At 47.1% G+C, this 25963-nt stretch overlaps 1 protein-coding gene across 12 annotated transcripts in view; it reads right to left on the bottom strand.

The window, feature by feature from the left end:
- The window catches only part of PHKA1 (phosphorylase kinase regulatory subunit alpha 1), an 828488-nt gene that overhangs the window by 109957 nt on the left and 692568 nt on the right, over nucleotides 1-25963 (bottom strand). For 11 of the 12 annotated variants that reach the window (XM_063937031.1, XM_063937029.1, XM_063937030.1 and 8 more), the window contains one exon: nucleotides 17424-17525. The exons of the other annotated variant lie outside the window; for it this stretch is intronic. In XM_063937031.1, coding sequence (XP_063793101.1) covers nucleotides 17424-17525 — 102 coding nt within the window. The remainder of the gene's footprint in view (nucleotides 1-17423; nucleotides 17526-25963) is intronic. 12 annotated transcript variants of the gene reach the window in all.

Genomic DNA, 25963 nt, shown 5'->3' on the forward strand with positions numbered 1-25963 from the left:
ATATTATGGCCTCACCATTGTAGGGGAGCGCCCAATATTTCTTTTGAATTCAGCATCAGCATTCCATTGGCGGATCCAGAGCGCCCTGCGGCTGAAATCGCCATAGTAGAGGCCCTTGAGCACAGGAAGCCATGTCCTTCATAGCCGCAACCAAGTAACCTGCAGAATCTTTGATATGACCTAGAAGTTGCAGCATATCATCTTTATCGACCGTGTCAATATTAACAATTAAATTGTCTGCCCACTTTTCCATTGCCTTACCTATCCACGCAGACGCAATTGCGGGCCTGAGTAACGTACCCGTAGCAACATAGATGGACTTTAAAGTCGTCTCTAATTTGCGGTCAGCAGGTTCTTTTAATGAAGCTGACCCTGGGGCAGGTAAAATGATTTTCTTTGACAACCTAGAGACTGAGGTGTCTATCATTGGGGGTGACTCCCACTTACGCCTATCCTCTTCAGGGAAAGGGTACGCTATCCTTAGACGAAGGAAAAGTCACCACCTGTTTTTTTATTTAATTTAAAAGAAATTCCAACATCTCTTTTATAGTGACTATCATACATTGAATGCTCTTAGCCAGTTTGGGGTCTACCCCCCTCAAATCTCCATTGTCGGAATCTGTGTCAGTGCAATTGTGAATGCTCTTAGCCAGTTTGGGGTCTACCCCCCTCAAATCTCCATTGTCGGAATCTGTGTCAGTGCAATTTGCATATTTTGGGTCAGAGACCTTTTCTGGGAACAGGAGGGGTCCCGAGTGGGTGACGTGGAGGAATCAGCAAACAGAGTATCCTTCACAGACTGCCTAGCTTTGTCTTTTGTTCAGACTCAGAGAATTTACATATTACTCTGCAGCTTTCACACCCACACAGGCTCAGAACACTCTTGTGCCTCCAAAATGGTTTCCTCTGGGGAAGAACTTTCTCTAGACATGTTACACACGTATACAGTCACACCACTCACACACAGGGGATCTATTGGGGACAGATCTACCCAAAGTCTGTCAGAGAGACCCAGAGGGGATTGCCAGTTTACACCACGTGCCCTATATGTATTACATACAATGAATATACATATATACCAAAACAGCGCTTTTTATCCAATGTGAAGCCCGCAGACTTAAAAAAATGATGTGCTCCCCTCCCCTTCTATAACACCCTGGTACTTGTATCAGCGATGTGTGAGGAGAAGCAGCCTGTAGGATCAGCGCTCCGGCGTCTCTGTGAGGAGTAAATGGCGCCAAATGAGTGTTACAAGCAATTCTGAGGTGAAGCCCCACCCCCTGTAATGGCGCGCAGTGGCGCACCCAGGGGGGGTTTCCGAGCACCCAGAAACCCCCCCTCCACCAAAAAAAAAAGGAAATAATTATTTATTTATTTTTTGGCTGCATGAGTATTATTAATGGCTGTCTAGCGTCCTCTGCAGCCTGCTGTCTTCCTGGTGGCACTTGTAAGTGCTTAATAAAAGTATGCTTTATTTTAATTATAGTACATACAGTATATATCCATGTGCATGCATATATATATATACACATGTATATACATACATATAAACACACACACACGATATATATACATGTGTATATATACATGTACTGTGTGTGTGTATATATATATATATATATATATATATATACACATATATATATATATATATATATATGTGTGTGTGTATGCATGTTTAATATGCTATGTATATATATATATATATATATATATATACACAGCAATTTCAGACCGGCACTCCACGAAGACTCCAATAACTGCGCCGGTGCCTCCACATATACCAATGTATAAATATAGTTCCACAATGGTGTGGCACTCAGCTGGGTAAATGAACAATAAACCAGTCAGGTCTTAGTAAGACCTGACTAGTTTATTGTTCATTTACCCAGCCGAGTGCCACACCATTGTGGGACTATATATATATATATATATATATATATATATATATATATATAAAAATGAAGTGCAAAAGAGCGCCTAATGGTGTTTAAAGATATTCTAAAATTAGGAATTACTATGTATAAAATTCACTGTGTGAAAAGTGCAACGTGCAGATTTAAAAGGATTGACTTAGCTTCCTTGGGAAACTGCTTCAGTCTGATGACACTTTTGGAACATGTAAAACAGAAATAAAAACCAACATAGTGTGTACTGTTTGAATGATATACAGTGCTTTAAGCCTTAGGGACCTTGCTAGTCCCAATATAAATATAACCCTGCACAGCAAATCCCCCCTCCCCTGTGGGCGGCAATTACCTGGTTGCAGCAGTGCAAAAATCAATCAAAAAACACACTACAAAAAAAAAAAAAAAAAAAGGGAGTGTTACGGTAGACTTACCGTGGTTAACACTCTTTCTGCGAGGTATATTGGGTTCCACAGGGAAACATTGAGGTGTACAGTGGATCTTGATCCAGAGGCACAAACAGGCTAAAGCTTTAGGCTGTCCCAAGATGCATTGGGGCCTCCTCTATAACCCCGCCTCTAGGCACTGAGAGCTCAGTTTCGTTAACCAGTCCAATGTAGGAGCAGGCAAGAGAAGGCAGATGTTAGTCACATAGAACCACATTCTCATGACAGGAGGAGGGAGCCGCGGCTAATGCCATACAAAAACATAAAAGTTAGGTGCGTCAGGGTGGGCGCCCTGTGGAACCAAATGTACCTCGCAGAAAGAGATTTAACCATGGTAAGTCTACCATAACACTCCTTTTCTGCAGCAGGGTACATTGTGTTCCACAGGGAAACATCAGAGATGTCCTAATGTCCTAAAGTAGTTCCTCAAGGAAGGGAACACGCTTTAGCAGATATGAGAATCCGGCGTCCAAAGGAAGCATCCTGGGAGGCAAAAGTATCAAAGGTATAGAACCTAAGAAACGTGTTCACTGAAGACCACGTAGCGGCCTTGAACAATAGTTCAGGGGACGCGCCACGGTGGGCCGCCCAAGAAGGGCCAACAGACCGAGCGGAATGGGCATTAATAGCAGCAGGAGCTGGGAGTCTAGCCTCTGAATAAGCTTCTGCAATCACCATTTTAATCAATCTGGCCAAGGTTTGCTTATTCGCAGGCCAGCCACGATTGTGGAAACCAAACAGGACAAAAAGGGTATCTGACCTCCTGATAGAGGCAGTCCTCTCCACATAAATACGGAGAGCCCTAATCTCAACCAAAGAACATTCTTTGGGGAGACAAGTACAAAGAGATAAAGGCCGGAACCACAATCTCTTGGTTAAGGTGAAAAGATGACACCGCCTTAGGCAAATAACCTGGGCAAGTTCGTAGAACTGCCCAGTCATGGTGAAATATCAGAAAGGGTGGACAACAGGACAAGGAGCCTAAGTCCAACACACTTCTTGCAGAGGCAATAGCCAGCAAGAACAGAACCTTGGCCGGGAGGCATTTAAGTTCCACCGACTCAAGAGGTTCAAATGGAGACTCTTGCAGGGCATTCAGTACAACAGTCAGATCCCACGGAACCACCGGAGGGACATAGGGAGGTTGAATCCAAAGGACACCCTGAGTGAAGGTATGAACATCAAGTATAGGCGCAATTTTTCTCTGAAACCATATCGACTAGGCAGATGATACGTGAACCTTGTGGGAGGCCAGACGAAGGCCTAAAGCTAGGCCTTGTTGCAGAAGAGCCAGAATTCTGGATGTTCTGAATCTGTATGCATCATAATTTTTATCAGCATACCAGGTGAAGTAAGAATTCCAGACCCTGTAATAAATCCGGGCAGATGCCGGTTTGCGTGCCTTCAACATAATTTGGATAACCTCTTCAGAGAATTCTTTGGCCTTCAGGAGTGATGCTTAAAGAGCCACGCCATCAAAGCCAGTCTGGCCAGGTCTGCATAGACACAAGGGCCCTGTACGAGGAGGTCTGGCCGCTGAGGAAGTAGAAGGGGACGCCCAGTCGACAGACCCTGCAGGTCGGAGAACCAATGCCGTCTGGGCCATGGTGGAGCGATTAGAAGTAGCGATCTTCCTTCTTGCTTGAACTTCCGTAGGACCCTGGGAAGAAGTGACACTGGAGGAAACATGTAGGGCAATCGAAAGTTCCATGGAATTGCTAGTGCGTCCACAAACGCTGCCTGAGGATCCCTGATCTGAGATCCAAACAATGGAACCTTGTAACTGTGTCAAGGCGCCATCAGGTCTACATCTGTTAGTCCCCACCTGTCCACTAGGAGTTGAAAGACTTCTGGATGAAGACTCCAATCTCCGGCGTGCACGTCCTGGTGACTGAGGAAGTCCACTTCCTAGTTCAGGACGCCTGGAATGAACACCGCCGATATTGCTGGCAGATGGCATTCCGCCCAACTAAGGAATTTTGACACTTCTATCATTGCCATGTGGATGCGAGTGCAGCCTTGTTGGTTTATGTATGCCACCATGGTGGCGTTGTCTGACCTTACTTGAACAGGCCTGTTCTGTACTAGAGGCAGGGTGAGAGAGAGCGCTCCAGAATGTTTATCGGGAGGAGTGATTCCTCCTTGGTCCAGCGACCCTGAAAAGAGTGTTGTGCCAACACCGCGCCCCATCCCTTCAGACTGGTGTCCGCTGTCAGTAGGACTCAGTCGGGGATCCAGACTGGACGGCTTCTGCTCAATTGCACATTCTGTAACTACCAGGTCAGCGACAGACGAACCTCCGGAGTCAAAGTGATCATCTGAGATCTCATCCGCTGAGGTAGGCCGTCCCACTTGGAAAGGATTTACCTCTGTAGAAGGCGGGAATGAAATGGAGTATGTCAAATGCCGACACCATCAGGCTAAGTACTTGCATTGCCGAGTGTACTGACACTCTGGGGCGACAAAGGAAGCATCCTATCCTGTCCTGCAGCTTCAGGACTTTTTCTGGAAACAGAAACAGACGCTGGCTGTGTGTGAACAGGAGTGCCCCCAGGTGCACATGGTCTGAGCTGGGACCAGAGAGGACTTCTTCCACTTGGCATCCGTGGGCTTGCAGGAAGGTTACCGTCAGTTGCAGATGACTGAGGAGGACACCGTGGGAATTCGCCAGGTGGTCATCTAGGTACATCAGGATTCTGACTCCATGGCGATGTGCCGTCATAACCTTGGTGAAGATCCGAGGAGCCGTAGCCAATCTAAATGGCATTGTGTGGAATTGATAGTGGAGGTTGCCAATGGCAAACCGCAGAAACTGCTGATGCGACATGGCAATAGGTATATGCCGGTATGCATCCTGTATATCCAGGGATACCATATAGTCTCCGGGTTCCATAGCCAGTACAATTGAGCGCAGGGTTTCCATACAAAACCTGGACACTCTCACAAACTTGTTCAGAGAAATGAGATTGAGCATAGGCCGGAAAGACACATTGGGTTTCGGGACTAGAAACAGGGTAGAGTTATAACGGTCTGCTTCTCTGTGACCGAGGTACCGGCACAACCACTCCTGTACTCAGGAGAGAACCGACTCATTTGCAAAGCTTGCGCCTTTAATGGATCTGAAGGTAGAACCATGGTGCATACCCGTGAGAGACAACTTCCAGCACCCATGCATGTGAAGTGGTCTTTAACCAGACCTGGGTGAACTGTAGAAGTCTGCCTCCCAACCTGGGGTCCCTCAGGGGGAGGCACGTCCTGTCATGCAGCAGGCTTGTCTTTTCTAGAAGCAGGCTGACGGGCAGCCCAGGATTGTTTGGCCTTGGGCTTTGTGGTTTTGGGAGCACGAGATAGCCGGGTATACCTGACCTTTTGCTTTCCCTTGAGGCCATAAGGAACGAAAGGTGGTACCTTTTGCATTCTGTGCAGATGGATTAGTATTTGGGAGAAAAGCAGTCTTAGCAGCTGCTATTTCAGAAACAATTTTATTCAGGTCTTCACCAAACAAAAAGTCCCCATTGAAGGGTAATACCTCCAAGGTCTTTTTGGAGTCTAGGTCCACCTTCCATGACCTCAACCCCAGAATACCGCGAGCCAGGACAGACGTAATCAATGCCTTGGCCGTGTTAGGGAGTACATAAATAGATTTCAGGTATCTCTCCACACGCTTATCTGTCGATTCCTTCCTTGAAGTGACAGTGGTGACTGGTAGAGTGGACGACACCACGAGGCAGGTTACGTGAGAATCCACCAGCGGTGAATTTTCCCACTTGTTACATAACTCTGCAGGAAGAGGATAGCGAGCCAAGGTCTGTTTAGAGGGGATTTCTTCCCTGGAGGAGACCAGGGTTCCAGTCTAATGTCCACTAAATGGTCAGAATGGGGTAACATATTTTTAACCACCTTCTGCCGTTTAAACTTATCAGTTTTCTTTGCCACAGTAGTGCAATCCTCATCATCAGACATTTGTAGGATTTGCTTAATAGCAACAACCAGAGCAGGAACATCAATCTGCAAGGGAGAATCCTCATAAGAAATATCTGATTCAGTGTCTGACAGGACCATATGCTCCCCCTCCTCTTCAGACGAAACATCAGAGAGGTATGTGGATTGTGAGGAGGAAGCAGCCCGCTTAGAGGAAGCAGCCCGCTTAGAGGACCCAGAGACAGGGGAGTGACCTAAGGTGGATTTTTGTCTAAACAAAGACTGATTTAATTGCTGCAACTGGTTAAATAAATTTTCCGCCAAAGGCAGATTAACCATAGGGACAATTTGTGGCTGTAGTGGCACAGGTGGTCTCACAGGGTGCGTAAGGTGTTCCACCAGAGTACCCAGCAGATTGGTGAACACAGCTCAGGACTGACTAGGAGGTGTATGACACGAGCGGACCCAGACATATCTAGTCCCTTAGGGTACAGAATATGGTGACCGTTATATCTGGGAAACTCAGAGAGTGAAACCACACAGCAGATACAGGCACACACAGTCACAGGCAATGCAGAAATTATCACAATAAAGCTGCACTGGAGTAGCATATACAGTATGTGTATATATTAATATATATCATGGCGCGGTCAGTGACCGAAGGATATATTAGAATACTCGTACAATATATTCTGTAATAGGTACACTCTTTCTCAACTAACCCTGTCTGTAATAAGACATGTAGGATACTTAAGTGATTGTAAAGGCTCAGCGCTGTATACAGGCGGCTTTACAAGGAAGACCTTGCCCTGCAGTCCCGGAGACCAGCCGCAGCTATGCTTAGAAGATGGCGCCCAGTGTCTCAGTCAGGGAGTGGAGGAGAGTGTGAGGAAGCTCCAGGGTGGGAAATCTACGAGGAGATGGTGCCCTGGGCCGGGGCAACAGGTCAAGTGCCGCTTCCCCTATTCTGGACTTCCACCCCGGGGATTGTGAGCCTTTTTAAAAGGGATGTTAGTACACCCAACCTGTACTCAGACGTCCCTGCTCTGGGACAGTGTCCACGCCAGCGCCGTGACCCGTCTCGCTAGACCGTGGACGGAACGCAATTTAATAGCGGGTCCCTCTTACCTCCTCCCAATAGCAGACACGCGATCCAGGAGAGCAGTCTGCGACTGTGTGCCTAAGCCAGGATGCCAAGTACCCGGGATCTGAGCCGCGGGAGTGTGCGATGCCGCTTGGGAGGTGATGGAGCTGCAACCCTGACATACAGTGTTGACAGCCCTTGAAGAAATCGTCTTAGTTGAAAAGCTTTTCAGGGCTGCCCTGTGCAGCCCACCTGTTAAGTGACCTACTCCTGCAGGCACCAACTCGAAACTGGGCTCTCAGTGTCTGGAGGCGGGTTTATAAAGGAGGCCCCAATGCATCCTGTGACAGCCTAAAGCTTTAACCTGTTGGTGCCTCTGGATCAAGATCCACTCTACACCCCGATGTTTCCCTGTGGAACACAATGTACCCTGCTGCAGAAATTGACATTAAAAAAATGACATAAAAACGTGGTGGATCTACATACAATGTACAGGAAAGAACATATTAAATAACCATATGAACCAGCAGGTCACAGTCCACATGCACCCATTATAAATAAATATCATCAAAATGTCACAAAACGATGCTATAATAACAAAAACGGTGCAAAAGAGAACTCCTCGTTTAGCCCAAAAGGAGCCAGAGCATTAAAACGACAAATTAAGTGACATTTTTGTTGTGGAAGCAATTTATGTCTATCCCCTCCTCTCTTCAATGGGGGTATATAATCAATGGGCAGGAATTGGAGGTCTTTTTATGCTATGTCCATAATGAACAAAATGTTTAGCCACAGGTGTTGAGTTTGAGTTTTCAACTTTGCTGAATGCTTTTTTGATAGAAGTGCAATGAAGAGCTATGCGCTCCTTCAGCATTCTTAATGTCTTTTACACATACAGTTTGTTGCAGGGACAAAAGAGCAAGTAAACCACATATCTTGTTTCACATGTCATACGATGGCGCAAACAGTACCCTTTGATGGATGAGGAAAGCTATTGCTTGTATGCATGTTCTGCAGTTAACACAGGAATCACATTTGTGTGCCCCCAGCTTTAATTTAAGCCAACTGTTTCCTCATTCTGGTGCTGGACTAATATCCGAATAGGTGATTTGGTCTTTTAAGTTCGAACTCCGTTTGTAACAGAACAAACAATGGTAAGTTTTTGCTAAATTCACCCATAATTGGATCTGATTGTGAAATGTGCCAGTGTTTAGATATCGCTCTTCTTGTCACCCCCAATGTATTTGAATAGGTACTGGAGAAAAGAAAACGTTCCATCTCAGTATCTCTAGTCGTAGGTCTAAGCAACTCATCACGACCAATGTTTAGACAGCATCCTTAATCTCCTTGGGCTCATATCCCCTTTCAACAAACTTATTGCCCATATTAGCAAGAGCTCCTGGTAGCAGCCGTTCATCCGAGGTAACCTTTGTTACCCGTATCAGTTGTGAAAAGGGTAGTATTTTCTTTAATGGCTGAGGATGGAAACTGGAGGCCAGCAGTAAGGTGTTTTTATCTATTGGTTTCCTAATGACCTCTGTACAAAAAGAACCCATATTGTACTTAAACTGACATCTAAAAACTTGATGGAATCAAAATCATAGGTGCAAGTGAACCCAGTCTACAGCATGAACAGGTCATCAATGAACTGAACATAAGATTTCATGAAGGAAGAAAAAACAGGATCTGCCATAATATGGACTTTTTCAAACGCAAACATAAAAAGATTTGCAGACGAAGGGGCCACATTTGACCACATCGCAGTCCTTTTTAACTATAAATAAAAATAATTTTGAAATAAAAAATAATTCTTATGTAGAATAAAGTCCAGAAGAAGCATCAAAAATTCTATTGACGGACCTTCATACTGTGGACTGGAATTAACCACATTTCTCGTGGCTGAATACCATCAGTATGATTAATGCAAGTGTAGAAACTAGTGACATCTAAGGTCACCAGTATGCATATATAATGAGGCTGACCAATCAGTTTCAATTTATTCAAAAAGAGGTATCTTAAATAAAGAAAGGTGTGGACTGAACTTCTGGTTGAAAATAAAAGTCCACATACTGTGAAAGAGTCTGGCACAAGGATTCCCTTGAAGATATAATGGACCTCTCAGGAGGCTTGATCAAACATTTATGCACCTTTGGCAAAACATTTATCAACAGAATTGTAGGAAAATCCTGCAAGAGGAAGCTCATCTATCCAATTGTTTAAAAGACCCAAACTGAAACACCCTGAGCCCACACAGCACGCCCTGAACTCATGTTCTTCAATATTTACCACACTGTGAAAAATAGTACGTTCCCTTTCATTTGCGCACGCGCCTGAGGGAAAATCACTGGGAAAATGCCCCCCACACCATTTCCCCAGACATCTGCATATGCGTAGTAGACGTCAACCGAATCTACTTACAGACTAGAGAGGAGTGTATGTGTGCATGTGTTTAACGTGTGTGTGTATATATTAAATGAATCCCATGTGCTCTGCATGTACATGGTAAACATTACTACACACACACACACACACTATACTATCCCCAAATAACTTCAGTAAATATAACTGTATACCTCAATACAACATTAGTATCTAATACATCGCACACAATGGCCCAATGTAGTAAGCTTTAACAAGAGATAAAGGGGAGATGGATAAAGAGTGATAAATGACCAGCCAACCAGTTCCTGTAATTTTTCAAACACAGCCAGTGACATGGCAGTTAGGAACCTGATTGCCTGGTCATTTATCACTCTTTATCCATCTCCATTCTTTCTCTTGTTAAGGCTTAATACATTTGGGCACATATTATTAACCAACCCACCTACTTACCTACCAACCTCATGATAACACTAATATACTCCCGGGCAACATCAATATATTCCCCCAAACCCTATATAACAATAAAAAGAAGCGAAACGGAATTTGCTGTGTTATATACGAAACTGTTAATAAATAAAAAATAGGATTTTAATTACCTACCGGTAAATCCTTTACTCGTAGTCCGTAGAGGATGCTGGGGTCCACATTAGTAGCATGGGGTTTAGACAGGTCCTTTGGGAGCCACTGGCACTTTAAGAGTTTAAGAGTGTGGGCTGGCTCCTACCTCTATGCCCCACCTACCAGACTCAGTCTAGAAACTGTGCCCGAGGAGATGGACATACTTCGAGAGAAGTAAATACACAGATAGTGGTGAGATTCACACCAGCTCACACATAACAAAAAGGAAAGCCAATCTAACCAAAGTGGAACGATTCAGCAACGGCTGAACCAACAAACTTAACCAAGTAACAATGCAGGAATATGAAGCACTGGGCGGGCGCCCAGCATCCTCTACGGACTACGAGAAAAGGATTTACCAGTAGGTAATTAAAATCTATTTCCCTTACGTCTTATAGGATGCTGGGGTCCACATTAGTACCATGGGGATGTACCAAAGCTCCCAGTACAGGAGGGAGAGTGCTGAGGTTCCTGCAGAACTGAGTGACCAAACTGAAGGTCCTCAGAAGCAAAAGTATCAAACTTGTAGAACTTAGCAACCGTATTTGACCCTGACCAAGTAGCTGCTCGGCAAAGTTGTAAAGTCGAGACACCCTGGGCAGCCGCCCAGGAAGAACAGACTTTACAAGTAGAGTGGGCCTTAACGGATTTTGGAGATGGCAAGCCTGCGTAGAATAAGCATGCTGGATAGTAAACCTGATCCAGCGAGAAATCGTCTGCTTAGAAGCAGTACACCCAACCTTGTTGGGATCATAAAGGACAAATAGAGCGTCCGACTTCCTGTGACGAGAAGTGCTCTTCACATAAATTTTCAAAGCCCTCACCACATCCAAGGACTTTGGAGGTAATTGAGGAGTCAGTAGCCACTGGCACCACAATAGGTTGGTTGATATAAAAAGCTGACGCAACCTTTGGAAGAAATTGCTGACGCGTTCTGAGCTCAGCTCTATCTTCATGGAAAATTAAGTAGGGGCTCTTGCATGACAATGCCCCCAATTAAGATCCCAAGGTGCCGTAGGAGGTACAAAGGGGGGTTGGATGTGCAGAACCCCTTTCAAGAATGTCTGAACCTCAGGGAGGGCAGCCAATTGTTTCTGGAAGAAAATGGACAAGGCCGAAATCTTGACTTGTATGGAGCCCAAGCGTAGGCCCACATCCACACCTGCTTGCAGAAAGAGGAGAAACCGTCCCAGTTGACACTCCACCATTGGAAACTTCTTGGATTCACACCAAGACACATAGTTTTTCCAAATCCGATGGTAATGCTTTGACGTTAGCCCCTTCCTAACCTGTATCAGGGTAGGAATGACCTTTTTAGGAATGCACTTCCGAGCTAAGATTTGACGTTCAACCTCTATGCCGTCAAACGCAGCCGCGGTAAGTCTTGATAGGCGAATGGACCCTGTTGCAGAAGGTCCTAGCGAAGAGGAAGAGGCCTCGTATCCTCCAGCAGTAATTCCAGAAGATCCGCGTACCAAGCCCTCCTTGGCCGGGTCGGAGCAATGAGGATCGCCTGAACTCTTGTTCTTTTTATCAATTTTAGAATCCTTGGGATGAGCCGAAGTGGACAAAACCCATAAACTGGAACACCCACGGAGTTACCAGTGCGTCTCTCGACCTCGATCAGTACCCCCGAAGCTTCTTGTTATTGCCATCATGTCTATCTGAGGTACACCCCATTGGCTTGTCACTTCTGCGTACATCTCGGGGTGGAGGCCCCATTCTCCTGGATGGAGATAGTGTCTGCTGAGGAAGTCCGCTTCCCAGCTGTCCACTCCCGGAATGAAGATCGCTGATAGCGTCACTGCATGCTTTTCTGCCCAGAGGAGGATTGACATTGCCACTCTGCTCTTCGTTCCACCCTGTCGGTTTATGTAGGACACTGCCGTTACATTGTCCGACTGGACCTGAATGGCCTGAATTTGCAGAAGATGCACCGTTTGTAGACGGCTGTTGTATATGGCCCTTAGTTCCAGAATGTTTATTGGAAGGATGGATTCCAGGCTTGACCACCTTCCTTGGAACTTTTTCCCTTGGGTGACCGCTCCCCAACCTCTGAGACTTGCAACCATGGTTAGAAGGATCCAATACTGAATCCCGAACCTAGGACCCTCGAGTATGTGAAAAGTTTGCAGCCACCAGAGGAGTGAAATTTTGGCTTTCGGCGACAGGTGTATCCGCTGGTGCATGTGAAGATGCGATCCCAACTGTTTGTCTAGAAGATCCAGTTGGAAGGATCTCGCATGGAATCTTTCGTACTGAAGAGCCTCATAGGAGGCTACCATCTTCCCCAGAAGATGAATGCACTGATGAACCGATACGCGGGCTGGTTTCAGGACATCCCGTACCATTGATTGGATCACCAATGCTTTCTCCACCGGTAGAAACACTCTCTGCACTTCCGTGTTGAGTATCATCCCCAGAAAGGGTAGTCTCCTTGTTGGCTCCAAATGTGACTTTGGAAGGTTCAGGATCCACCTATGATTCTGGAGTAGTCGAGATGAGAGAGCAATACTCTGCAACAACCTCTCCCTGGAAGATGCTTTTAGCAGCAGATCGTCTAGATATGGAACTATGTTCACTCCTTGCCTGCGGTGGGGTAGCATCATCTCTGCCATGACCTTGGTGAACACCCTCGGTGCTATGGAGAGGCCAAAAGGCAGTGCCTGGAATGGATAGTGACAATTCAGGAGCGCAAATTGGAGATAAGCCTGGTGAGGCGGCCAGATCGGAATGTGAAGGTATGCATCCTTGATATTCAGGGATACTAGGAATTCCCTCTCTTCCAGACCTGAGATTACCGCTCTCAGAGACTCCATCTTGAATTTGAATCTTCTCAAGTAGGGGTTCAATGACTTTAGGTATAAAATCGGCCTTACCAAACCGCCCGGTTTCGGCACCACAAATAGGTTTGAGTAATAACCCTTGTGTCTTAGGTGAGGTGGAACTGGAACAATGACATTTGTTTGGACCAATTTTTGAATGGCTTCCTGTAGGATAGCCCTTTCCGTCAGCGAAACTGGTAAGCTTGATTTGAAGAATCTGTGAGGTGGGAGTTCCTGAAACTCCAGTCTGTAGCCCTGGGTAACAATGTCTGTCATCCACGGGTCCAGTTCTGATGACGCCCAGATGTGACTGAATTTTTTAGTCTCGCTCCCACCTGCCCGATCTCCAGGCTGGGAGGCCCACCGTCATGCAGAAGATTTTGAGGAAGGAGAACCTGGTTTCTGTTCCTGAGAACCTATTGGTGCAGGTTTTCTGAATTTCCTGACCACCCCTAAAGAAGGTGGAAGGGGATTTGGATTTTTTAAATTTTGAAGTCTGAAAGGACTGCAGTGTAGACGTAGGATAAGATTTCCTAGTCGGCGGAGCTGCTGAGGGGAGAAAGGTTGACTTACCCGCAGTTGCCGTGGAGATCCACACATCCAATGCGTCCCTAAACAGAGCCTGTCCTGTGAAGGGTAGGTTCTACACACTTTTCTTGGATTCTGCATCCGCAGTCCATTGGCATAGCCAGAGTCCTCTGCCTGCCGAGACTGCCATGGAAGTAGCCCTCGCATTCAGCATGCCAAGGTTCTTCATGGCCTCCATCATGAAACCTGCAGAATCCTCTATGTGACGCAAAAACAATTCAATGTCACACCTATCTATAGTATCTAAGTCCTCTAGTAATGTGTCTGACCAGTTGGCTATGGCTTTAGAAATCCACGTACAAGCAATAGTGGGCCTTAAAGCCACGCCTGTAGCACTGTATAGAGATTTGAGCGTAGTCTCAATCTTGCGGTCAGCCGGCTCTATCAGGGCGGTTGAACCAGGGACAAGTAAAACCACCTTTTAGACAATCTAGATACAGAAGCATCTACTATAGGTGGGTTTTCCCACTTCTTTCTATCCTCCACAGGGAATGGGAAAGCAATGAGAATTCTTTTAGGCATCTGGATTTTTTTCTCTGGGTTTTCCCAGGATTTTTCAAATAAAGAGCTTAACTCCTTAGAAGCAGGGAAGGTGAGCGAAGATTTCCTATTTTCCGTAAAATAAGACTTCTCTACTTGTTCAGGAACCTTCTCAGAAATATGTAAAACATCCCTAATGGCTTCAATCATTAGCTGCAACCCCTTAGCAAGGGATGCATCACCCCCCTGCATATCCCCATCACCGTCCCCTGTATCAGAGTCGATATCAGTATCAACTTGTATTATCTGGGCAAGTGTACATTTTTTTTTATATGTAGGTGGGATATTAGAGGAAGTAGTGGGAGCTGAATGCTGCAACCCCTCTACAGATTTTCTCAAAAACTGTGTCTCTTTCTCATTATGTGACATCCTTGATGAAATCTGGGAAATCATTCCCCTTAAAGAATCCACCCATGGGGGTTCGGATTTAGAAGGCTGGTAAAGCACATTGCAGACCTGAGTACATTGAATAGACTCCACAGAAGAAGATACACACTCTGCAGCACATGATACAGAGCCCTTAGACATGGTAATGTGGATATATACACTTACACACAAATACAGGAAAATGTCAGACATAGTTTCCCCCTTCAGAGTGTTACAGTGTATAAGGAGCCAGCCACACAGCTCCCCTGATGGCAATTATTATGATAAAAGCCCGGCGCTGAGTAATCAACCTTAATAGGTTGAATAGTACTAACTACACTCTCCCCCCTGTCTATAACACCCTGGTACCGCAGCAACTGGAGTTATGTGGGGTTCAGCGCTCCCTGTCACCGTCTTGTTAGCTGTATTTACCAGTGCTAGGGTGATTGCACTGGCCCAGGACGCCCCTCAGCAGAGTCTACATATACATGTTGCTGAGCCTTCATGGAGCGCAGCCTGCCAGAGCTGCGCTCCCAGCCTTGTGCCGCCATTCCCGCCGGTGACCCGCTAACCAGGACGCCAGCGCTGTACTCCCCACTCTTCTTTCTTATGGCTCTTTTAGGGGCTGGCAGCTGTGCTGCGGGAGTGATCGGTCGCCTCGTCGGCTTGCGATCAGCACCCTCAGGAGCTCAGTGTCCTGTCACCGGAGATAGAGAACCATTAACTTCTAGAGTTAGTTCCTACTCCACCCCTAAGTCCCATGAAGCAGGGAGGCTGTTGCCAGCAGCCTTCCTGTACCTAACACTCTTAGAAAAAAAAAAAAAAAAAAAAAACTAGAAAACTCCTAGGAGCTCCCCTAGCTGTGACCGGCTCCTCTGGGCACATTTTCGAAACTGAAGTCTGGTAGGAGGAGCATAGAGGGAGTAGCCAACCCACACTATTAAACTCTTAAAGTGCCAGTGGCTCCCAAAGGACCTGTGTGGTACTAATGTGGACCCCAGCATCCTCTAGGACAGAGGTTCTCAAACTTGGTCCTCGTGGGCCCACACAGTGCATGTTTTGCAGGTAACCCAGCAGATGCACAGGTGTATTAATTACTCACTGACACATTTTAAAAGGTCCACAGGTGGAGCTAATAATTTCACTTGTGATTCTGTGAGGAGACCTGCAAAACATGCACTGTGTGGGCCCCCGAGGACTGAGTTTGAGAACCTCTGATCTAGGACATAAGAGAAATAATAAATAAATATACCCGTCACTCCATAGATCCTTATCTTTGTTAGCTTGAGGTTGTTGTCTCTTCATATTCATGGATCACCCCACAGAGCTGGCTTGGCTGGAATCAAATTATAGGAACAGAAGCAGGAATGGGCAGAGCCTCAGGAGGCAAGGGATAAGGGACAAAGGGGTCTATTTACTAAGCCTTGGATGGAGATAAAGTGGACGGAGATAAGGTACCAGCCAATCCTAACTGACATTTTTGAAACCCCGCAGGAGACATGGCAGTTAGGAGCTGATTGTCTGGTACTTTATGTCCGTCCACTTTATCTCCATCCAAGGCTTAGTAAATAGACCCCAAAAAGACAGCAGTATAATGGCGGGTGGAAGAAAGCAACCACCATACAGGGAGGGAAGGGGGTGGGTGTTGGGTACTAATGCTGTTGCTGGCTGCATCAGACATGTCAGACTGACATGGCTGCACTGCAGTCTCAGCCAGACAGTAGCTAAGTGTGAGGGCGGCAGTCATGGCTTGTAGAATCTGTTGCTGCCACTAGTGTTAAGTAAAATACGGTGGTCTCTCTGAGATACATACTTATTATTATGCAAGCAACCTCAGTACTGCCCTCTAAGGTGCTGACGCCCTTAGGCAACTGCCTAATGGTAGCACCAGCTCTCCAGACCAGTCACTATTTCATTTACTGCACCATACTGGTTGAAATGTTGTACCCATAACTTAACAATGGTTTACTGTACACTCCGTTAACTTGTAATCCTTGTCAGTGCCAAAGAACCACACTGTCTACTTTCGCTACATCTCTCACAGCACTATACCAGCTTCTGGGGAATTTAATTCTTTTTGGGGGGATCAGTATGAAATCCCGCTGGACAGGATCCTGGCGGTCGGTATACCGATACCGGGATCCCGACTGGCACAATCCTAACAGGAGGGCGAGCGCAACGCAGCCCCTTGCGGGCTCGCTGCGCTCGGCACACTAATTTATTCTCCCTCTATGGGTGTCGTGGACACCCACAGAGGGGGAATATGTCGGGATTGTGCCGGTCGTGATCCCGGTGTTGATATTTCGACCGCCGGGATTCCGTCCGGCGGGATCTTGACCGCATCCCTTTTTGGGAGCTCACTGGACGGGAAACAATGTCTGCTATGTTCTGGTTTACTAAAACTGCATGATTTCAACGTAAGTACTGAAAATGCATATTCAGGAGGGACCCCGCATATGGTAGGTTAGGTGTTTTTCAATCATTATTACAGATTACATTTTCACACTATTTAATTTAAGAAGCTTGCATCTAGTCCTTTGCGCACCACTTTTATAGCAACTAGATGCCTTTCCAATTCAGTACTGTGCTGAAATGTAACGGCACTCTTTTCTGACATGCACAATAAATAAAGTGTATTCATTAAAATGTGAATTGTCTAACTAAGCTGTGATTTTTATTTTTAAATCAGGAATTTTTTCGATTAGCCAAAATAAAATGGTAATCATAGTATGTATCCTGTACATACCACTTCTCTCCACCCCAAACTCCTTTCCACTCAGGATGTGGTGTAGAAGGCTCTTCATGTCGGAAGGACTAAGGTTCATAAGACTTTCTGTGGCCTCTTCAGCTGTGCAATACAAGGAAAATAATTACATCACCCTTTCCAATTATAAAAACAAGCATTCTTTTACACCATTAAAAGATTAACTGAAAATGGGCTAGGCTGCTGTAGTCTGCCCTGATAGGTGTCAATGGGGAAGGGACACTAGACAAGGTTGTCCATAAACATCTGCTTTATCTTCTTTAGTCATCATATTCATGGACTTCCAGCAGACCTGACACCGAGGCCTCATTAATTGATGACATGCTTCTTTCTCTGGGCAGATGGGGGTGACTTTCTTGACATTTTGCTCCCAAATTGTTGATAGATTTTTCTCTCTGTCATGATATTTCCCAGGAGGAAGAGGTACAGCTTTCCCTACAATGTTCTTGAAATGTGGATATTTGGATATCTGGATAACTAATATGTTAAAACAGGATTTTAATACCTACCGGTAAATACTTTTCTCCTAGTCCGTAGAGGATGCTGGGATCCACTTCAGTACCATGGGGTATATAGACGGTTCCGCAGGAGCCATGGGCACTTTAAGACTTTTCAAGGGTGTGAACTGGCTCCTCCCTCTATGCCCCTCCTCCAGACCTCAGTATAGGAACTGTGCCCAGGGAGACGGACATTTAGAGGAAAGGATTTACTTTTAAACTAATTGTGAGATTCATACAAGCTCACACATCAACCATGCCGCACAACATGGCATTCAACTTAACACATGCCAACGGGCATGAACAATTGCAGCAACATGCTGAAAATAATCGTAACACAACACACGTGTAACTACAAACTAACAACTGCAGGTAAAGTACGCACTGGGATGGGTGCCCAGCATCCTCTACGGACTAGGAGAAAAGGATTTACCGGTAGGTATTAAAATCCTGTTTTCTCATACGTCCTAGAGGATGCTGGGGTCCACTTCAGTACCATGGGGTTATACCAAAGCTCCAGTACGGGCGGAAGAGTGCGGATGACCCTGCAGCACTGACTGACCAAACTTCATCGGCCAAGGTGTCAAACTTGTAAAACTTTGCAAACGTGTTTGCCCCTGACCAAGTAGCTGCTCGGCAATGTTGTAACGCCGAGACTACCCCGGGCAGCCGCCCAGGATGAGCCCACCTTTCTAGTAGAATGGGCATTTACCGACTTCGGTATCGGCAATCCTGCCGTGGAATGAGCGAGCTGAATCGTCCCTCTGATCCAGCACGCAATGGTCTGCTTAGAAGCAGGACACCCAATCTTGTTGGGAGCATATAAGACAAACAGAGCCTCTGTTTTCTGAATCCTAGCTGTTCTTGCAACATAAATTTTCAAAGCTCTAACTACATCAAGAGACTTTGACGCAGTGAAGGTGTCCGTAGCCACTGGCACCACAATAGGCTGGATTATATGGAAACCACCTTCGGAAGAAATTGTTGGCAAGTTCTCAAATCTACCCTATCTTCGTGGAAGATCAGGTAAGGGGTCTTGTGAGACAAGGCCCCAAACTCAGACACTCGCCTTGCGGATTCCAAGGCCAATAGCATGACCACTTTTCAAGTGAGAAACTTCAATTCTATCTCCTGTAGAGGTTCAAACCAATCCGACTGAAGGAATTGCAACACCACATTAAGGTCCCATGGTGCCACCAGAGGCACAAATGGAGGTTGGATGTGCAGCACCCCTTTTACGAACATCTGAACTTCTGGAAGGGAGGCCAATTGTTTTTGAAAGAAAACCGATAAGGCCGAAATCTGGACATTGATTGAACCCAATTTTAGGCCCGCATCCACACCCACCTGCAGAAAATGGAGAAAACGTCCCAAGTGAAACTCTTCCATAGGAGCCCTCTTGGATTCACACCGAGACACATATTTTCTCCAAATACGGTGGTAATGTCTAGACGTTACTCCTTTCCTGGCCTGAATAAGAGTGGGGATGACTTCTTTGAGAATACCCTTTCGGGCTAGGATCCGGCGCTCAACAGCCATGCCGTCAAACGTAGCCGCAGTAAGTCTTGATACACGCATGGCCACTGCAGCAGCAGGTCCTCGCGAAGAGGAAGATGCCGAGGATCTTCTATGAGCAACTCCTGAAGATCTGGATACCACGCCCTCCTTGGCCAGTCTGGGACAATGAGGATCGCTCGAACCCTTGTTCTTCTTATGAGCTTGAGAACTTTTGGTATCAGTGGAAGTGGAGGGAAGACATACACCGACTGAAATACCCACTGTGACACCAGTGCATCCACTGCTATTGCTTGAGGGTCTCTCGACCTGGAACAATATCTCTGAAGCTTCTTGTTGAGCCGAGATGCCATCATGTCTACTTGAGGAACTCCCCAATGACTTGTCACCTCTGCGAAGACTTCTTGGTGGAGGCCCCACTCTCCTGGATGGAGATCGTGTCTGCTGAGGAAGTCTGCTTCCCAGTTGTCCACTCCCGGAATGAAAATTGCAGACAGAGCTCTTGTATGTCTTTCTGTCCAGAGGAGGATCTTTGTCACCTCTGCCATTGCCGCTCTGCTTTTCGTTCCGCCCTGTTTATGTACGCGACTGCTGTTACATTGTCCGACTGGATCTGCACGGGTTGATCTTGAAGAAGATGCCCTGCTTGAAGAAGGCCATTGTAAATGGCTCTCAATTCCAGAACGTTGATGTGAAGACAGGATTCCTGACTTGACCATTTTCTCCCACCCGAGCGGACCCCCGCAAGGGAGCCCCAGCGTCATGCTGCAGATTTGGCAGAAGCAGGGGTTGATTTCTGCTCCAGCGTTCCTGGAGACGCTGTGGACTTTTTTCCTCTTCCCCTCCCTCTACTTGCAAAGAAAGGGGAACCTTTACCCTTTTTGTATTTGTTGGGCCGAAAGGACTGCATCTGAGAGTGATGTGTCTTTTTTGCCGGCGCAGGAGCATAAGGCAAAAATGTCGACTTACCTGCGGTAGCCGCAGAGACCAAAGCATCCAGCCCATCTCCAAGCAAGGCCTCTTTATACGGGAGAGCCTCCATATTTCTTTTCTCTGACGTCCTAGTGGATGCTGGGAACTCCGTAAGGACCATGGGGAATAGCGGCTCCGCAGGAGACTGGGCACAAAAGTAAAGCTTTAGGACTACCTGGTGTGCACTGGCTCCTCCCCCTATGACCCTCCTCCAAGCCTCAGTTAGATTTTTGTGCCCGGCCGAGAAGGGTGCACACTAGGGGCTCTCCTGAGCTTCTTAGTGAAAGTTTAGTTTTAGGTTTTTTATTTTCAGTGAGACCTGCTGGCAACAGGCTCACTGCATCGAGGGACTAAGGGGAGAAGAAGCGAACTCACCTGCGTGCAGAGTGGATTGGGCTTCTTAGGCTACTGGACACCATTAGCTCCAGAGGGACCGAACACAGGCCCAGCCTCAGAGCTCGGTCCCAGAGCCGCGCCGCCGGCCCCCTTACAGAGCCAGAAGCAAGAAGAGGTCCGGAAAAATCGGCGGCAGAAGACATCCTGTCTTCACCAAGGTAGCGCACAGCACTGCAGCTGTGCACCATTGCTCCTCAGCACACTTCACACTTCGGTCACTGAGGGTGCAGGGCGCTAGGGGGGGGCGCCCTGAGCAGCAATAAAAACACCTTGGCTGGCGAAAATACATCACATATAGCCCCCAGGGCTATATGGATGAATTTTAACCCCTGCCAGATTCCACAGAAAAACGGGAGAAAAGGCCGCAGAGAAAGGGGCGGAGCCTATCTCCTCAGCACACTTGCGCCATTTTCTCTCACAGCTCCGTTGGAGGGAAGCTCCCTGGCTCTCCCCTGCAGTTACTACACTACAGAAAGGGGTTAAAAAAAGAGAGGGGGGCACTAATTAGGCGCAGTATAACAATACAGCAGCTATAAGGGGAAAAACACTTATATAAGGTTATCCCTGTATATATATATAGCGCTCTGGTGTGTGCTGGCATACTCTCCCTCTGTCTCCCCAAAGGGCTAGTGGGGTCCTGTCCTCTATCAGAGCATTTCTTGTGTGTGTGCTGGGTGTCGGTACGTTGTGTCGACATGTATGAGGAGGTAAATGAGGTGGAGGCGGAGCAATTGCCTGTAACAGAGATGTCACCCCCTAGGGAGTCGACACCTGAGTGGATGAGCTTATGGAAGGAATTATGTGACAGTGTCAGCTCTTTACAAAAGATTGATGACATGAGACAGCCGGCGACTCAGCCTGTGCCTGTCCAGGTGTCTCAAAAGCCATCTGGGGCTCTAAAACGCCCGTTACCGCAGATGGCAGATACAGACGCCGACACGGATACTGACTCCAGTGTCGACGATTAAGAGACGAATGTGACTTCCAGTAGGGCCACACGTTACATGATTGAGGCTATGGAAAATGTTTTTACACATTTCTGATAATACCAGTACCACTAAAAAGGGTATTATCTTGGGTGAGAAAAAACTGCCTGTAGTTTTTCCTGCATCTGAGGAATTAAATGAAGTGTGTGATGATGCGTGGGTTTCCCCCGATAAAAACTGTTAATTCCTAAAAAGTTATTAGCATCATACCCCTTCCCGCCAGAGGATAGGGCACGTTGGGAAACACCCCTTAGGGTGAATAAAGCGCTCACACGCTTGTCTAAACAGGTGGCACTACCGTCCCCGGATACGGCCGCCCTTAAGGAACCTGCTGACAGAAAGCAGTAAAATATCCTAAAATGTATATACACTCACACGGGTGTGATACTGCGATCAGCAATCGCCTCAGCCTGGATGTGCAGTGCTGGGGTGGCTTGGTCGGATTCCCTGACTGACAATATTGATACCCTAGATAGGGACAGTATATTACTAACTATAGAGCATTTTAAAGGATGCATTTCTATATATGCGTGATGCACAGAGGGATATTTGCCGACTGGCATCAAGAGTAAGTGCGCTGTCCATTTCTGCCAGAAGAGGGTTATGGACAAGACAGTGGTCAGGTGATGCTGATTCCAAAAGGCATATGGAAGTATCGCCTTATAAAAGGGAGGAGTTATTTGGGGTAGGTCTAACAGACCTGGTGGCCACGGCAACGGCTGGAAAATCCACATTTTTACCCCAGGTAGCTTCTCAACCTAAGAAGACGCCATATTATAAGGCGCAGTCCTTTCGGCCCCATAAGGGCAAGCGGGCAAAAGGCGCCTCATTTCTGCCCCGTGGCAGAGGGAGAGGAAAAAGGCTGCAGCAAACAGCCAATTTCCAGGAACAAAAGCCCTCTCCCGCCTCCGCAAAGTCCTCAGCATGACGCTGGGGCTTTACAAGCGGTCTCAGGCACTGTGGGGGCCCGTCTCAAGAAATTCGAGACGTCTCCCCCTCGCCGTTTCATAGAGTCTGCTTTACCGACGTCTCCCTCAGACAGGGAGACAGTATTGCAAGCCATTCACAGGCTGTATTCCCAGCAGGTGATAATCAAGGTACCCCTCCTGCAACAGGGAAAGGGGTACTATTCCACACTATTTGTGGTACCGAAGCCGGACGGCTCGGTGAGACCAATTTTAAATCTAAAATCCTTGAACACTTACATACAAAGGTTCAAATTCAAGATGGAGTCACTCAGAGCAGTAATTGCAAACCTGGAAGAAGGGGACTATATGGTCTCTCTGGACATCAAAGATGCTTACCTACATGTCCCAATTTACCCTTCTCACCAAGGGTACCTCAGGTTTGTGGTACAGAACTGTCACTATCAGTTTCAGACTCTGCCGTTTGGATTGTCCACGGCACCCCGGGTCTTTACCAAGGTAATGGCCGAAATGATGATACTCCTTCGAAAGAAGGGAGTTTTAGTTATCCCTTACTTGGACGATCTCCTGATAAGGGCAAGATCCAGGGAACAGTTGGAAGTCGGGGTAGCACTATCTCAGATAGTGCTGCGGCAGCATGGTTGGATTCTCAATATTCCAAAATCGTAGCTGATCCCGACGACACGTCTTCTATTCCTAGGGATGATCCTGGACACAGTCCAGAAAAAGGTGTTTTCTCCCGGAGGAGAAAGCCAGAAAGTTATCCGAACTAGTCAGAAACCTCCTAAAACCAGGCCAAGTGTCAGTGCATCAGTGCACAAGGGTCCTGGGAAAAATGGTGGCTTCCTACGAAGCAATTCCATTCGGCAGATTCCACGCAAGAACTTTCCAGTGGGACCTGCTGGACAAATGGTCCAGATCGCATCTTCAGATGCATCAGCGGATAACCCTGTCACCAAAGACAAGGGTGTCTCTCCTGTGTTGGTTGCAGAGTGCTCATCTTCTAGAGGGCCGCAGATTCGGCATTCAGGACTGGGTCCTGGTGACCACGGATGCCAGCCTGCGAGGCTGGGGAGCAGTCACACAGGGAAGAAATTTCCAGGGCTTGTGGTCAAGCCTGGAGACATCACTTCACATAAATATTTTGAAGCTAAGGGCCATTTACAATGCCCTAAGCCAAGCAAGACCTCTGCTTCAAGGTCAGCCGGTGCTGATCCAGTCGGACAACATCACGGCAGTCGCCCACGTAAACAGACGGGGCGGCACAAGAAGCAGGAGGGCAATGGCAGAAGCTGCAAGGATTTTTCGCTGGGCGGAAAATCATGTGATAGCACTGTCAGCAGTGTTCATTCCGGGAGTGGACAACTGGGAAGCAGACTTCCTCAGCAGGCACGACCTCCACCCGGGAGAGTGGGGACTTCACCCAGAAGTCTTCCACATGATTGTAAACCATTGGGAAAAACCAAAAGGTGGACATGATGGCGTCCCGCCTAAACAAAAAATTGGACAGGTATTGCGCCAGGTCAAGGGACCCTCAGGCATTAGCTGTGGACGCTCTGGTAACACCGTGGGTGTACCAGTCAGTGTATGTGTTCCCTCCTCTTCCTCTCATACCAAAAGTACTGAGAATTATAAGACGGAGGGGAGTAAGAACTATACTCGTGGCTCCGGATTGGCCAAGAAGGACTTGGTACCCGGAACTTCAAGAGATGCTCACGGAGGACCCGTGGCCTCTACCTCTAAGAAGGGACCAGCTCCAGCAAGGACCCTGTCTATTCCAAGACTTACCGCGGCTGCGTTTGACGGCAGGGCGGTTGAACTCCGGATCCTGAAGGAAAAAGGCATTCCGGATGAAGTCATCCCTACCCTGGTCAAGCCAGGAAGGATGTAACCGCAAAGCATTATCACCGCATTTGGCGAAAATATGTTGCGTGGTGCGAGGCCAGTAAGGCCCCGATGGAGGAATTTCAACTAGGTCGATTCCTGCATTTCCTGTAAACAGGAGTGTCTATGGGCCTAAAATTGGGGTCCATTAAGGTTCAAATTTCGACCCTGTCAATTTTCTTCCAGAAAGAACTAGCTTCACTACCTGAAGTTCAGACGTCTGTAAAAGGGGTACTGCATATACAGCCTCCTTTTGTGCCTCCAGTGGCACCTTGGGATCTCAATGTAGTTTTGGGGTTCCTAAAGTCACATTGGTTTGAACCACTTGAATCTGTGGAGTTAAAATATCTTACATGGAAAGTGGTCATGTTGTTGGCCCTGGCCTCGGCCAGGCACGTGTCAGAATTGGCGGGCTTTATCCTGTAAAAGCCCTTATCTGATCTTCCATTCAGACAGGGCGGAATTGAGGACTCGTCCTCATTTTCTCCCTAAGGTGGTTTCAGTGTTTCATCTGAACCAACCTATTGTGGTACCTGCGGCTACTAGTGACTTGGAGGACTCCAAGTTGTGGGACGTAGTCAGGGCCTTGAAAATATATGTTTCCAGGACGGCTGGAGTCAGGAAATCTGACTCGCTGTTTATCCTGTATGCACCCAACAAGCTGGGTGCTCCTGCTTCTAAGCAGACTATTGCTCGTTGGATTTGTAGTACAATTCAGCTTGCACATTCTGTGGCAGGCCTGCCACAGCCAAAATCTGTAAAATCCCATTCCACAAGGAAGGTAGGCTCATCTTGGGCGGCTGCCCGAGGGGTCTCGGCGTTACAACTTTGCCGAGCAGCTACTTGGTCAGGGGCAAACACGTTTGCTAAATTCTACAAATTTGATACCCTGGCTGAGGAGGACCTGGAGTTCTCTCATTCGGTGATGCAGAGTCATCCGCACTCTCCCGCCCGTTTGGGAGCTTTGGTATAATCCCCATGGTCCTTACGGAGTTCCCAGCATCCACTAGGACGTCAGAGAAAATAAGAATTTACTTACCGATAATTCTATTTCTCGTAGTCCGTAGTGGATGCTGGGCGCCCATCCCAAGTGCGGATTGTCTGCAATACTTGTACATAGTTATTGTTACAAAAATCGGGTTATTATTGTTGTGAGCCATCTTTTCAGAGGCTCCTCTGTTATCATGCTGTTTACTGGGTTCAGATCACAGGTTGTACGGTGTGATTGGTGTGGCTGGTATGAGTCTTACCCGGGATTCAAAATCCTTCCTTATTGTGTACGCTCGTCCGGGCACAGTATCCTAACTGAGGCTTGGAGGAGGGTCATAGGGGGAGGAGCCAGTGCA

Source organism: Pseudophryne corroboree, chromosome 8 (genome assembly GCF_028390025.1).
Source record: "Pseudophryne corroboree isolate aPseCor3 chromosome 8, aPseCor3.hap2, whole genome shotgun sequence".
Classification (NCBI taxonomy): Eukaryota; Metazoa; Chordata; class Amphibia; order Anura; family Myobatrachidae; genus Pseudophryne; species Pseudophryne corroboree.